We start from the raw sequence: 13,976 nt of genomic DNA on the forward strand, positions 1-13,976 counted from the left end.
ATATGCAGGGCTGACATAAGTATGCAGAATTTAAAGTCCACATGGGGAATCACTGTGTGTGTGCTGGTCCCCGCATGTGCTGGTCCCTGCAATGAGAGAGCAGAGCAGGGGATAGACACATATTGCCTCCAAAATTTTGATAAAGCACCTGGAAATTGCATGTTATACCTCTGACTCCATCTAAGATTTGTCAAGAAGCAATCTGGTTACGTCAGGTATTGATGAACTTGGGGATACACAAACACAAACCAATCTCTATTATGGAAAACAGTTAAGGACGTATAAAGACTTACTAAATACATTGATTGAAGACTATTTTTAAAATAAAATAATATAAATAATGTAATATAATAATTATATAATTAATATAAAATGATTGAACTCCAATACTGTCCAATTGGGACTGTGATTGCAAATATATTGACCAATCCACCACCTAGAGAGTGTCATGAGGAACTGATGTCATGCTTTTTAGGAAGAATTAGAGTTACAACATATATATTTTATTTTTATATTCAACGGCTAAAGTATAGAAGTATATATAGTATAGTATATATAATATCTTTTTCTTGTTTTTTTTGACACATAATAAAGGAAAAACCTATGGATATATTTTAAAGTTTATCCTTCAATCTCTTATGTTTTTCAGCACACCAATGTGTTTACAGTTTTGTCCTCAGTGTTGAAAGACCCCACCTGTTTCCCATACCCGAATGAGTTCAACCCCAAGAATTTCCTTGATAAAAATGGAGAATTTAAAAAGAATGATGCCTTTATGCCTCTAGCTTCAGGTATACAGACTTGTAAATATAACCATCCTGACATGTAGTATTTAGTTGTCAATGTGTGCATAACATAAGATTGAGGGGGCAAAAACATGGTAAAATGCCCCCATCTCATATAATAAAATAGTTGAAACAGGTTGCTGGTTCTCATATAATAAAATAGTTGAAATAGGTTGCTGGTTCTCATATAATAAAATAGTTGAAATAGGTTGCTGGCAATTAGCAAATCTTTCTAGAGGGAGGGGAGTTGACACTACCCTGGCACAGTAGGCTCAAGCAGCATGCGTGGCTTTCAATTTTGACCCCTTCCATCCCCTTCAAATGCACGGGCAATGCTGTGGGCCCATAGCTCCAGCTTCACAAGCAGAACAGTGTGTAGGGAAAAATACCTCCCCATGCAGTTCAGACAAATCCCTGACTGTCACGCAAAATAAAGACTGCTCCACAAGAATAAGAATGGTTAAAAGACTCCTGATCACTCCTATGTGTTCTTGCAGCTTTCACTATCTGCTACAGATGGTGTTTTATGATTAGTTGCTGCTTGTCTGGATCATTTAATATCTTGTCTTGAAAAAGATAGTCACAAGAAAAATGAAATGCTTAGCAATGAGTAAGCACAACATTCCATGGCTTTGCCCCCATCCCCACCCCTCACAGCCATCCTCAATGTTAAGTCAAAGCACCCATGTTTAATAATTAGGTCTACCTCCCTGCAACTAGCCTCATCATAAACATAGGTCTATTTATTAATGTGAAGGATAGTATTTCCCACAACTAGCCCTGACATTGAATAAGTAGTACTTACAGTTGATAAACTGGGGCTTGTTTTTCATTGATTCATACTATTATTAACAACTTATTGGAGTACTTTGTGGAGGTCTGACTTTATGTCCCCCAGTGGGGTATACTCATCATTATTAAGGATGGTGATAGGAGTCTGCCAATTATTATATCAGCACCTGCATTTCAGCTGTCTAACCGAATACTGCAGTTGGAATCTGTGAGTGTGGTTCGCCATTACCTCGGTTTATATCCTGTAGAAGTTTTCTGCAAAAATGTCTCTGATGAGAACTGATTATACTTTCTCAATATTGAGTGATATATTGGTGTTTGTTTGCCCTGGATGCCCACCCACACAAAATTAAATCCAGTGTGTGACAAGGGTGTATATTGGACATACGATTGTCTGCTAAAGTTACAATATAAGAGCTTATTGATACTGTGTAACAATATGTTGATACATTGTTTCTTCATAATCACAGAATTTTGCACAAGCAGGCTGCTTAATCTTTATTTTACTCCTTTTTTTTATCTGGAAATCTACCATTTGTTTCTAGATAATAGGGGGTGGTAGACAGAGGTTTTGGGTGAAAATGTCACTTTTGTAGTATATATACCTTTGAATTGGGCATAATTATTGAATAAAATTGGAGATGTTGTTATTGACTTTTATCTTCCTCTTCTGGGACTTTTTGATGAGAATATCAGTCTCAGTGTCATATATTAACTTTAATATGTATAATATAAACATTGATCATAGTTTATATATTAACTATGTATGACACAGTTTATTCTGCTCAGATAACATTTGATTTGCATAAGAAAATTATTTGTGGCGTTTGTGAATATATCTTCATATATAATCTTGACAGTGCAACTGTGTTAATATTTGTATAACAAAGTCGATTTGACACCGAATGCTCCTAAAGACAATGGCAGCCTGCTTAACCCCTGAAACACACCTACATGGCTCAAATGTCACTAGAAAGCAAAACAAAAAGATAAACTAATAGCACTAGAGCCCAATAAAAGGTGAATAAAATTCTATATTCATTGTCTTGCATTTGTTCATATCAATAAATCATGGATATTTCTCAAAATAAAAGAAAACCAAAATTAATAACAAAGCCAATGAGAGGAAGATATTTCCATTCAAACTTTTAAATGTATGCAATCACAATCTGATAATCAAGTGAAAAAAATCAAAGTAAAAAAAAAAATAGCATGCAACAATAACTTACACTAACGGATCTTTATGTAAATAAACTAATTATTTTCATGTGTGTTGTTCTCCTCAGAAAAAGATATAAAATAATGTGCTATTACAAGAAACCATTTTTAGATGATATATGTTTTTCCCAAATTTGGCCTCACATGCATGGGATAAAACAATCAGCATGTAAATAATCTCTAGGAAGTAGTCAGGGGCAGGGGGGCATCTGCCCTCTAGACTGGTCCCATAGTGGGCTACCTTGGGCTGGGTCACTGGGCCAACTGCATTTTTTCCCTTTAACATGTTCCTAATAGGCTGCTGAGCCGAGTCTTGACCCAATGGCTAAAATTTGCCAACCCTCCCCTGCGTGTAATGCATTCAGCCAGTGGGTCTATACATTTAAGTGTAAAATGTTCAGTTGGGTCTGTACATTCACATGTAATCAGGGACAGGCTGGGCTGGGGGTGAGAGGGTAGGGGGCATCTGCCGCTTGGGCCCGTCCCATTGTGGGCTAAATTGGGTTGGGTCTCATTCCCCAGCTCTTAGCTGGGAGGGTTTTTTGGGTAGCAGAAAACCTGCCATAAGTGAGTGCCTGGTATATATCACAATCTCAAGCCTTACTACAACGGTTTAAGCTGGCAGCAGCAGGAAGCTGAGGAAAAGCCCAACCCATGATTTAATCAGAATGCCAGCTGCTGAGATAGTCTACTATAAAACCATTTTCATTTGGGAAATAAATAAATGGGTTTAGTTGTCCTTTCATATGGTCATTTAATGATACTATATTTTTTTTATTTTGCTCTAGGGAAAAGGATCTGCTTGGGAGAGGCCCTGGTTCGAATGGAACTTTTTCTTTTCTTAGTTAATGTTTTGCAAAATTTTAACTTGAAGTCTGCTGTTCCTCCAGAGGAATTGGACATCACACCGGATGTATCTGGATTTGGAAATTTTCCAAAACATTACAAGATCTCTTTTATTCCTCGCTAACAGATAACATTACTTTAAATGTTCTTTACATTGAAATGTACTGAGACAGTCAAAACCATCTCCTTATTTATTAGATTTTAACCTTGGCTAAATGCTACATGTTAGTCTTTCCTTCTAATTTACAACAGTTATGTTCAAATTTATATTTTGTTAATATTGGAATATTCCAACAATTGTTATAAAAGGGGTTAGTAAATAGGGAAGGAAAGGGAAGTTTTAGAAAAATTAAAGTTAAACTAATATCCCAAAATGGAAACTCTGTACATCGCCACTTTAACTTTCTTACTATCTGTGACAGGACAAGCAAAATGACCAGTGATCTCCATTTGATTGTTCTTGTACTTTTATGTGTGTGTTATGAAATGCTGAAGTAACTAAGGCAAGACCGAGCCATGTCAGCTAGGCGTTGTCTCAGTGCTTAGTGCGCATATACAGAAAGTACTGGAAAGTTCCCTGATTCAAGAGTATCTATGGTTTAACCTAAGCCCTTGTTTTTCCTACACTGCTATAGCACCTCCTTTGAATAAGTGTTTGAAATTGTTTAATACTCATAGCTGTACCTATGAAGTTCTCAATCATGTTTATACCTTATATGTTAGTTATATCTGGCACCCATTGTCTATCCAGTTCATAGCAGAGAATGGGGCCCTGGTAATTGCGGTTGATTTGAACGTATTGCTAAGATTATAATTGAAAGCTAAGTATTATTTTACAATTTATTTTATATAGAACTTTTTGCAATAAAAAATTTACTTTTGAACTTTGTGGTCACAAGTCTTTAACTCAATGCCACCCGAAAGAACCTGGTTTCCACCGGAAACATTATCCTTACATGTTTAATTGGTGGATTTCTACAGGAGTATGATGGTTAAAGTGTCCATCTAGCTTTATATACCTGATTAAACCTGGATCAGCGAACCAGTGATATATTTGGTATCAAGTTATTTGAACAGGTGCCTAAATCAAAATCTATATTTAGACAATGTCTGCATTTTGCAAATCACCTCCCTTCAATTTTGTACTTTGAACTCCAAACAGAACATATTAAAATGAAATTTGCAGTTTAAAGAGATGCTACTTAGAAGGAGACATTTTATAATTATTAGTATGTAGGCAATCTACATATATTTATCACTGGTGACATTATATGAATATTGTAGTGATTCTTCATGGAATTGTGGTGTTTACAGAGGATATATCACAAACTGATGTTGGAGATGAACTGTAAAAGTACATTTTTTTTGGTATTAATCTAATTTATAAGTGTAACTTGCACACAGTTGTTTTTAGATTAAAAGCAATATGCTACTATTGTTTTCTTCTCTGTTGGTTTTATGTTAACATCTTTCAATATATGGAGTAGAGAGATCCAGGAGACACACTGGATCATCATAATATACAGATGAATTAAATCTGATCATTTATATGATACACAATTTTCTATTGTTCCAATAAGGCTATAAAGAGTAGAAGTATTGCACCAGGTGGTGCTTTTTCTTTTTCATTTTTTTTTACAAAATTAGATATCGGTTCACTTTTAATATTAGGTTATTTAGTGTACATATTTATGGGGTGTTTTTGTAAAATATAATAGGATGTCATCAGCAGGATCTACCAATGTTTTTTGGAATGTTTTTTCAAGGGGCTTTGATGAACTATTAAATTGTGCACTAATAGGAACTTTTATTTAGTGAATACATTCTTATATATAATAGAGTTTTCCTGTCCATTTCCATTTTTTTCCAACATCCATGTATGCTTTATTTACATTTTCTGTGGCATAATTACACTCACAAAATGTTTCTAGGAAAGTTTTTCATTGTTCTATATAGGAGTGCTGTTATCTTTCTGCAAGAATTCTGCATTCATCAGAGTGGTTATAACTCAGCTAGAAAATTGCATCTAGTGCTAAATCTCTCCCATTTTGCAACCTATTCTGCATCAACCATAATGTCTATTTTTGACAGGATGGACCACCCATGCCACCCTGTCTTTTGAGTTGCTTGGGACTATTTGGGTTTGCCTTGACACTGTCCCCTTTGTGTTGGTGACCAATATGTGTGTGTAATTCTTAATTTTTAACATTAAAAATTCAATGTTTACAATTGTGCCTGTGTAGTTGTTGTATGGTTCTTTGGAGCAGCATCTGTCCCAGCATGGCTTTGCAGCCATGGAGTATTTTTATTGTAATGTTCGTTTTGTCGCTACCAATGCAATTATTGTGGATCCAACAAACAAGCCATGATGACACATAAAAGATATAACAATAAACAGGATATAATAAACCGAATACATTACGCATGCGCTTCCCCTGGGCACAGGTTCAGATACAGTCATGTTGTCTGTTCTCAGAAAGAGAGAGTGCTAACACTGGCCCAGGGAGCTTATATGCAGCTTTAATTAACATAAACAGTGATAATGTCACAAATATACACAGATAACACTAAGTAAGGTCTTCATTGGTTCAGGGTTAACGATGATCCAGTAGACTGCTGGTCATAGGTCACTTCATTTTATCTTCTCCATGGCTGGGGCAACTTACTCCAACTGTTGCCTAGGTGTCTTCCCACCTAATAACCAGTTTAAATGGACCCATAACCAAAGTACTTTTGAGTATTAATCTCATACTGCTCATAACTTGCGATTGCTAGATGTGATTGCTACTCTGTTGAAACCAGGTTTATGCTGGTGAAATAAGCTTTATAATGAGACCAAACTCTTTACATTTTAAAGGACCTGAACCATAAATACCTTTACGATAATATTATTTATGTACAAATGATCTCTTATATATTTTGCCAATAAATAAATGTGGATTGGAACCTTAATAAATGTGTACTATTTACAAGTGTAAGTGCAAATGTAAATGTATATGTTGTTAATCCGTATGATTGCGTCATTACATGTGGCATACTGATCGCAATTGCACTATGAAACAATATTAATCAATTTAGCTTAATTCATCCATTTATTTGACTTCCACATTGTGCTTGTAGTACTAGTACTACTTAATGGCAACCTGCCCATCCTGGGACCTGTTGAGCACCAGGGACAAATAACTTTCATGTATTATTATTATTATTATTATTATTATTATCCTACCTTAAAAATAAGTACACCGAGCAAACACACCTTGCTAAACACAATGTTTGAAGGGGGGAGAGGAATATTCAAAACAAAACAAAAATCTGAGGAATTACAACAGACAAATACACAAGCGTCTTGCAAAAAAAGTTCATCAAAATGTTTTAAAAATATAGACAGAGAAGAAATACACAGACAAGCCACAAAGTTGCAATAAAGCATGTGAAAAACTATTCAACTGGCACACAACAACATTTTAAAATAGACAATCAATAATAATGTGGCTTAAAAAGATTCAATACAGTTTAAACAGTTAAAAGAAAAAGAACATTGCATAAGACAGAGAAAACATACAAAATGAAAGCTAGAATCTGATTGGTTGCTATAGGCAACTTCTCCACTTCTTAAAACTCGCAGTTTAGTAAATCTAGCCCTAAGTGTGTGAAAATTGTGCAATTCCCACCTGTTTACAGGGTAGGGCAAAATTTCCTGTTGGGAAAAGTCAGTGTTGCCAAATGAGAGTAAGCGGGAAGAATTTTCAGTGAGTTTATATATCTGTATCAGTCTGTCCCATAAATCTAATATGAACCAAGTAATGGGGAAAGAGTATTCTAAGGCTGATCTATGATTCCTGGAAAGCCTTGGAAGGAATTTAAAAGTATATGTCTGGGTAAACGCATTTTCAATGTCCACACATTTTTTAATACTGGGACAACCTGCCAGGAAATTATATGGCTCAGTTCAAACTCATGGCAATATTGCGTAAACATGGGAAAACCAAAACCGTCAGATGTGTTGGACCAAACAAGGCAAGATCACTTGACCCCGGAATTTTCGTACCATTCCAAATAAACTTGCTATAGTGTGTCTGCAAATTGGTGAGATAGGATCCCGGGACCAACACAGGTAGGGTTTGAAGTATGTGCACTATCCAGTTTAGGATGTTTATTTTAATAACGCTAATGCTGCCAAACCAAGTTATATAAAAGGCCCCAAATTGCAATATCCCATTTGATTGAATTCAAAAGTGGGGAATTATTTGCTTGGAACAATTAGTTGTAGAATTTTGATACCTGGATCTTTAAAAAGATTAGGAAGGGAAATTAGGGGATTTGACAATAAAACGTTATCAGCAAACAATGACAGTTTATATTGAGAGGAGCCAATTTGTATCCCTAATATATCTGGGTTCAGTCAGATTGTCAAGGAAGATTCATGGGTAGAGTGTTTGGTCTGCACGTAAAAAAAAAAATGCCATGAAAGCCAAAATCTTTTCATGCTTGAAACATAAAAGGCCAAAAAAGCCTGTCAAAGGAAATTTTGGCACCGTGTGGATTTTAAATTTGTTAATGGGTGTTATAAGATTTAGTGTTCTCCTGGTGTTATCTAGTGATTGTGTAGTGGGAACAAAACCCACTTGATTGGGTTCAATCAAGAGTGTCAAATAATTGTTAATAAAGCTGGCCAGCACTTTTACGACGAGCTTAACATCAGTATTTAAAAGTGAGATAGGTCTATAGTGCAGTTCGATAGGTCCTTATTCAGTTTAGGCATGAGTATAATGGTGGACCCAGTAATTCTTGATGAAATTTACCCCCATGAAGCATAGCATTATAAACCTAAGTCTTTTCCCCTCTTCATGTTCCTTCTTCACCCTCATTTTTCCTTCTCTCCTCTTACTACCTGCTCTTGTTCATCTTTCCTTGCAGACTTCTAGTCCTCTTACCCTGACTCTCACTTTGTGTTTCCTTTCAGTCTTCCCCGTCTCTTTAGATTGTAAGTTCCTGCGAGCAGGACCATCTAATCCCTTTGTCCTCCTCCTCCTGTTACCTCTGCCCTCGTCTCCCCAGCCCAAAAATATATTGATACGTGAGTAAGATTTATGGGAAATAGAAAGTGTAATCCCGAAAGGTTGGATATAGTCGTCTCCAGATATCAAATAAACCAGTCTCAGTCATGTGTTTTCGTAAGGCTTTTGTGTGGAGGCCTGGTATCGGTTAGTCCTGATGGCAGATTTATCCAAAATAGGGGAAAGAATGGTGTTGAAATCACCACCAACCAGGAGTAAACCTTTCCACATGTGATACAAAAATGTAAAGAAGTGTTTAAAGAAATCTGACTGATCTGAATTATACGCATAGATTTTGGAAAGGGTAAAATCCAGGTTCCCAATTTTACCAGTTAGGAGAAGAAAGCAGCCTTCAGGGTCAACTTTAGACTCAATAAACACAAAGGAATGGTGTTGCATATTGTATATTTTTTTCGTGAGGTGGAAGACGTAATTGACCGACGAGAACCTTCAAGTTGACAGGGTAGGATGGTTGCCCATTTTAAAATGCGTTTCCTGTAAAAATATAAAGTCACCATTAAGCTGTTGAATAGTTTTAAACAACAGAGACCCTTTTTGAGGAGTATTTAGCCCATTGACATAAAGAAAGAGAAAGTTATATGGCATTTGAATTTGTAGAGGTGAAAGTGAAAGTGGTGAAAAAATATGCAGTTTTGACAAAACAGGGGAAGGCGGGTCGGAGGGGCGGACATAGACAAAAGCCTCAAAGGCAGTAGGGTTGTCTACTAGGTTGGCACCCAATTATTTATAAAGTAGAACTATAACAATAAAGTTACAAACAGAACCCGGGCACTGGGCTTGGGCGTGTGAATGAAAATAAGCTACTCAATGAATAAGGTAAAACCAGGAGTCTAGAAAAAGTCCTCAGTCCGATAGCTCCTGTAGTGTTTCGGTGTGGAGCTGGAGTATAATGGGCTCATCCACCCAGCAAACATAAATTAAACTGTAGAATATGAGAGCATGCAAAACATTTATATAATAAGAATAGGAAGTTAATAGGAAAGAACAATGGGGATTTCAAACAAGTCAGGACAAAGAAAAAAGACAAATCAGTAACATTACCGAGAGAGTCTTATAAACTTATAAGAGTGAAGGTCACTGAGGGCGTGAAGTTGGAGAGCACTGATGGTTTGATGGGGGGTCATGAGAATGTTGATGGAGGTTCAGTCGGTAAAGTACATCTTTTCTTTCATTAGGGTTCCATATATTGGCAGACAATAATTTGGAAGGGGAATCCGCAACAATATTTCTAGTCATTCTCACATTGTGACCGGATTACATCTCTGAGGTCACATCTTTTGGCTATTGTAGAAGAATTAGCTACATCTTCTTCACCAATGTTAATACGCCCTTTCCCTCCCTTGTTCCACCTCTCATGCCATCAGGGGTCGGAAGTGTCAGATGCATGCGGATATGAATTCCATGCAATTGCATACATTTTGTTTCTGGGCATGAGCAGTGCGAATTCACACAAGATACGCTATGCAAACAGACGTACTTCCAGACATGAATCAGGCATAGTGTGCAGCGACTTGTGTGCACCCAGAATGCTTCTTTTATAGACGCAGCTGTAGGGTGTCTTTGGAAATATTTTTTGACAGCTATAAAATGCAATTGGAAGCCCAGAAACCAGCTTTACCATCCAAGCCAATTGTTCCTAGCAAGCGGTAAGGAATTTGACTAGAGATGCTCGAGCTCGGGTTTCCGAACATCGAATACTTTTAGAAGTAATCACCTGTGAAGTGAGTTCAGACACTGCTAGCTTGAGCAAAGTGATTTCCTGAATTAGACTTTTGGAAAAGTAGCTTGAGAAATTGAAGGAGGAGATGAAACAATGCAATTACGCTAAGTATGTCGGACTTGTAGATCAAGTACCTCATTAGCTTCTCCAGGATCTACATTTTGGCAACTATGCTTGATCCTAGGTTTAAGAGCTATGTCTTCTCTTTCTTTCCAACTGTCCCAGATCACAAGAGATGCAATGAGCTCCTGGTGAGTAAGTCGACAGCTCAAGTGGTGCGTGACATGACTGCATCCCCTCCTTCAGTTTCTGAGGCTACTGCTGCTAGGAAAAAATAAGCTTTTCCAAGAGAACCAGGGATGATGCAGATGAATCAGCATAACATTTTGACATCTGGTTTGGTCTAAAAGAATTGGACAAAAATCATGGCACTTCTGCCGTAACTCCACCTGATCCTACTATCAACATCTAAATAATGGTGGAGGATTATTTTAACAACAGCATAGAAATAGACATGACAGATAGTCCCTTTACACACTGGGAGGAAAAAAAGGCAATTTGAAGACCCATGTACAAACTCGCTTTGCAATACCTAAGCTGCAAACCCTCCAGTGTGTACTCGGAAACAGTTTTCAGCACAGCCGGGAACCTTGTCAGCAATCGGTGTAGGAGGCTACTTCCTAAATATAAGCAAAATATGATGTTCATCAAAATGAACTACAAATTTCACAAGGAAGGTCTTTACCAGCAATAATATCAAAGTACAGAGACTTCTGTAATGATGGATTCCAGCGGGGATGAATTAATATTCTGTGATGATGATGTACAAACAGATGAAGGTGAGGATGAGGCTGAAGATGATGACAACAACATCTTGCCATTGTAGAGTTCATTGACAGCTCTGTTAGCTTAGCTGCCTTAAGGCCATTGTTAGCTTGTTTTCTGGGGGCCCAAACAAACCAAGCACTTCAGTGGCACTCCTTTTGTCGCTGAAGTGCTTGGTTTGCTAAACTGTACCTGCTGTCCCTCCTATTTCTGTGTGAGTTTGTTAAACCTTTTTAACATATGGGTGGGTGGAAGGTCCCAAGGACAATTCCACCTTGCACCACTTTTCTTTCCTGCCACTGCTGTGTGGCAATGCTTTCTAGATGTGCTATGAACTGTTGTGTGTTTGTGTCATTGCTCAGTCGCTTAGCATCCAGCCAGGTCGCTGCAGTCTTTGGCCCATATTGTTTCAAATAATATTGTGACCTGTGAGGTGGACAAAATTCACTGGAAATGGCTGGAAATTAGTGTTATTGAGGTTAATAATAATGTATGAACAAAAGAAAGTGCAAAATTATATAATTTTAGCATTTTTCTAAAAAATACAGTTCCAAAACTAAAACCAAAACCAAAATATGGGGGGCAGTGAACATCTCTAAACTAAACCCATACATTAAAATACAGTTTAAACAAGAACCAAAGTAACCTATTTTAAATAGAGTCAAGTTTATTAAGTTATGTGATCACGGACCATCTGACCAAGCAGATTAGAATGATAATAATAATACATGTATCCATGTGTTTTAAGCAATTATCTTGCCACCCTTGCACAGAGGGGCATTTAGGTTGCCATTTACACTGATTGGATAACTATTAATTATATGCACCTCTACTCAAAGAATGTGCATCCTTAACTACAATGTGTTAAAATATGAGGCCTTACCTCTGAGGTTTGGAGACACTAATTCTCTTATCACTGTTTTTCTAAATAAGCACAAAGGCAAAACAGTAGGAAAGCCTTGTAAAGCTTTGTACATTCCATGAAGCTTGAAAGTTATAAACATTTTTATTTCTTGCAAAACTTAATTTCATTAAAGCTGTAGAATATAAATACAATGTTGGCTGTTAGACTTCATTTTGTAAACTAGAGTGAATATTCAAACCTTTTTGCCTTAATTAGAGCATGAGTAATTAGTACAGATCTTACTCATAAAAAACAAAACATTAGAGTTTGAAAGCCACTCCCTGCCCTACTTCCACCACAGAAGCAGACAAACAAGTGATTATTCAGATTAAAGGCGTCTATCAACTCATCTCTTATTTAAATTAGTTTTATCAGTTAAGACTATATACATAGGTTTAATCAGCATACTGTATGGAAATTACAAAACAAGGAGCAAATAGGCCATGGGTCAGGGGCAGGCTGGGCTGGGGGGCGCATCTACCCCTCCCATAGTGGGTTACCTTGGGCTGGGCCAACTGCATTTTTTTCCATTATAATAGGCTGCTGTGTTGAGTCTTGCCCCCCAGGCTACATGTGCCAGCCCTCCCCTGCCATGGGTGTATTCATGTGATATTATCCAGGCACCGTTGTGGCTAAGAGAGAATGTTGTCTGTTTTTTCAACTGTGACTAAATTAGGCATGATCTGTTCAACTAATTAATGGTTTCTGGTCTGTTTTTCCTCCCTAATTTTCATAGAGAATTTGAAGACATAGAAAACGGTAGAATTATTAAGAGCACTGATATATTCTAGGTTACTGAATCAGGATAATAATAATGACTTAGAGAAACTGTTGGCTGTTGTGAAACTACAAATGCCAGCACATCTTGACAGCCTTAACAGCTTCTGAGTGACAAGAACATGTAGTAAATGAAAACAGAGCTTCCAGCGCTACTGACAGTGCAAATAATATTGTGCAAATACAGTGTAATAGGAAAGAAATATATATACAAAAATATACTTAAATTTTCTTGAACACTTTTAAGGCCAGTAATGATGTTCATTCAAAAAACATTTTTTTTCAATATATTGAACTATGTATAAAAGAAGAGAAAAGAAAGAGAAAAAAATAACATGATACTGTAAAAACAAAATACTGGTGCTCTGTGATTACTCCTTCAAAATACGTGCAATGATAAATATTCCCAAGAATGTCGTTTTCCAGTTTCCTTTGGGGATACTTACTCAACTCACTTACTAAACAAAGTCATTAAAAGCGCTTATATATGAACTTTCTTTTTATTCCCCTTCAGTGAAACCGTTCTCTTCTGCCTTCACCACACTTCACTCATTGTGGTTGTATTTACAAACATTTAAACAAATGAGAGCGTTGCATTCTTTAGTAGCTCTGTTCCTAATAATTTGCAGATGTATTCATCCCAGTTGTAATAGTGAAACAAATTAAACAGAGGAACAATATCTGGTTTGATATTGTTGAAAATATAGTGCTTTAATAAAATAAAAACGTAACAACTGAATAAATTAAATCCTTGGGCACAATTAAATGCAGATGGATTCCTACCAGATGGAGCAGATATTAAATGTTGTACAAAACTTGTAGTTCCTGGGATTTACTCAATGTTCTGTCCTCCAATTGATGAAAGTCCTGATAGTAGTATTTTCCTTTGCCTTTTGGAATGAAGAAGCCTTTACATAGTCAATTGCAGTCATCCGGCAACCACTGATCTTGCCTGTGAGATTACACAGTCTGTGTGAAAAAGTGTATTTTATATTATAATGTATCTATTATATACGACATGATTGTATGTA

The 13,976-nt window shown here is 36.7% G+C and overlaps 1 protein-coding gene across 1 annotated transcript in view; it reads left to right on the forward strand.

Annotated features, from left to right (window-relative positions):
* The window catches only part of LOC142102217 (cytochrome P450 2G1-like), a 31,355-nt gene extending 26,830 nt beyond the window's left edge, over positions 1 to 4,525 (forward strand). Inside the window, exons 9-10 of the mRNA XM_075186931.1 lie at positions 650 to 791; positions 3,584 to 4,525. Of these exons, the coding sequence (XP_075043032.1) occupies positions 650 to 791; positions 3,584 to 3,765 (324 nt within the window). The 3' untranslated portion in view covers positions 3,766 to 4,525. The remainder of the gene's footprint in view (positions 1 to 649; positions 792 to 3,583) is intronic.
* Positions 4,526 to 13,976: the final 9,451 nt, after the last annotated feature.

The sequence above is a fragment of the Mixophyes fleayi genome, chromosome 9, assembly GCF_038048845.1.
Source record: "Mixophyes fleayi isolate aMixFle1 chromosome 9, aMixFle1.hap1, whole genome shotgun sequence".
Classification (NCBI taxonomy): domain Eukaryota; kingdom Metazoa; phylum Chordata; class Amphibia; order Anura; family Limnodynastidae; genus Mixophyes; species Mixophyes fleayi.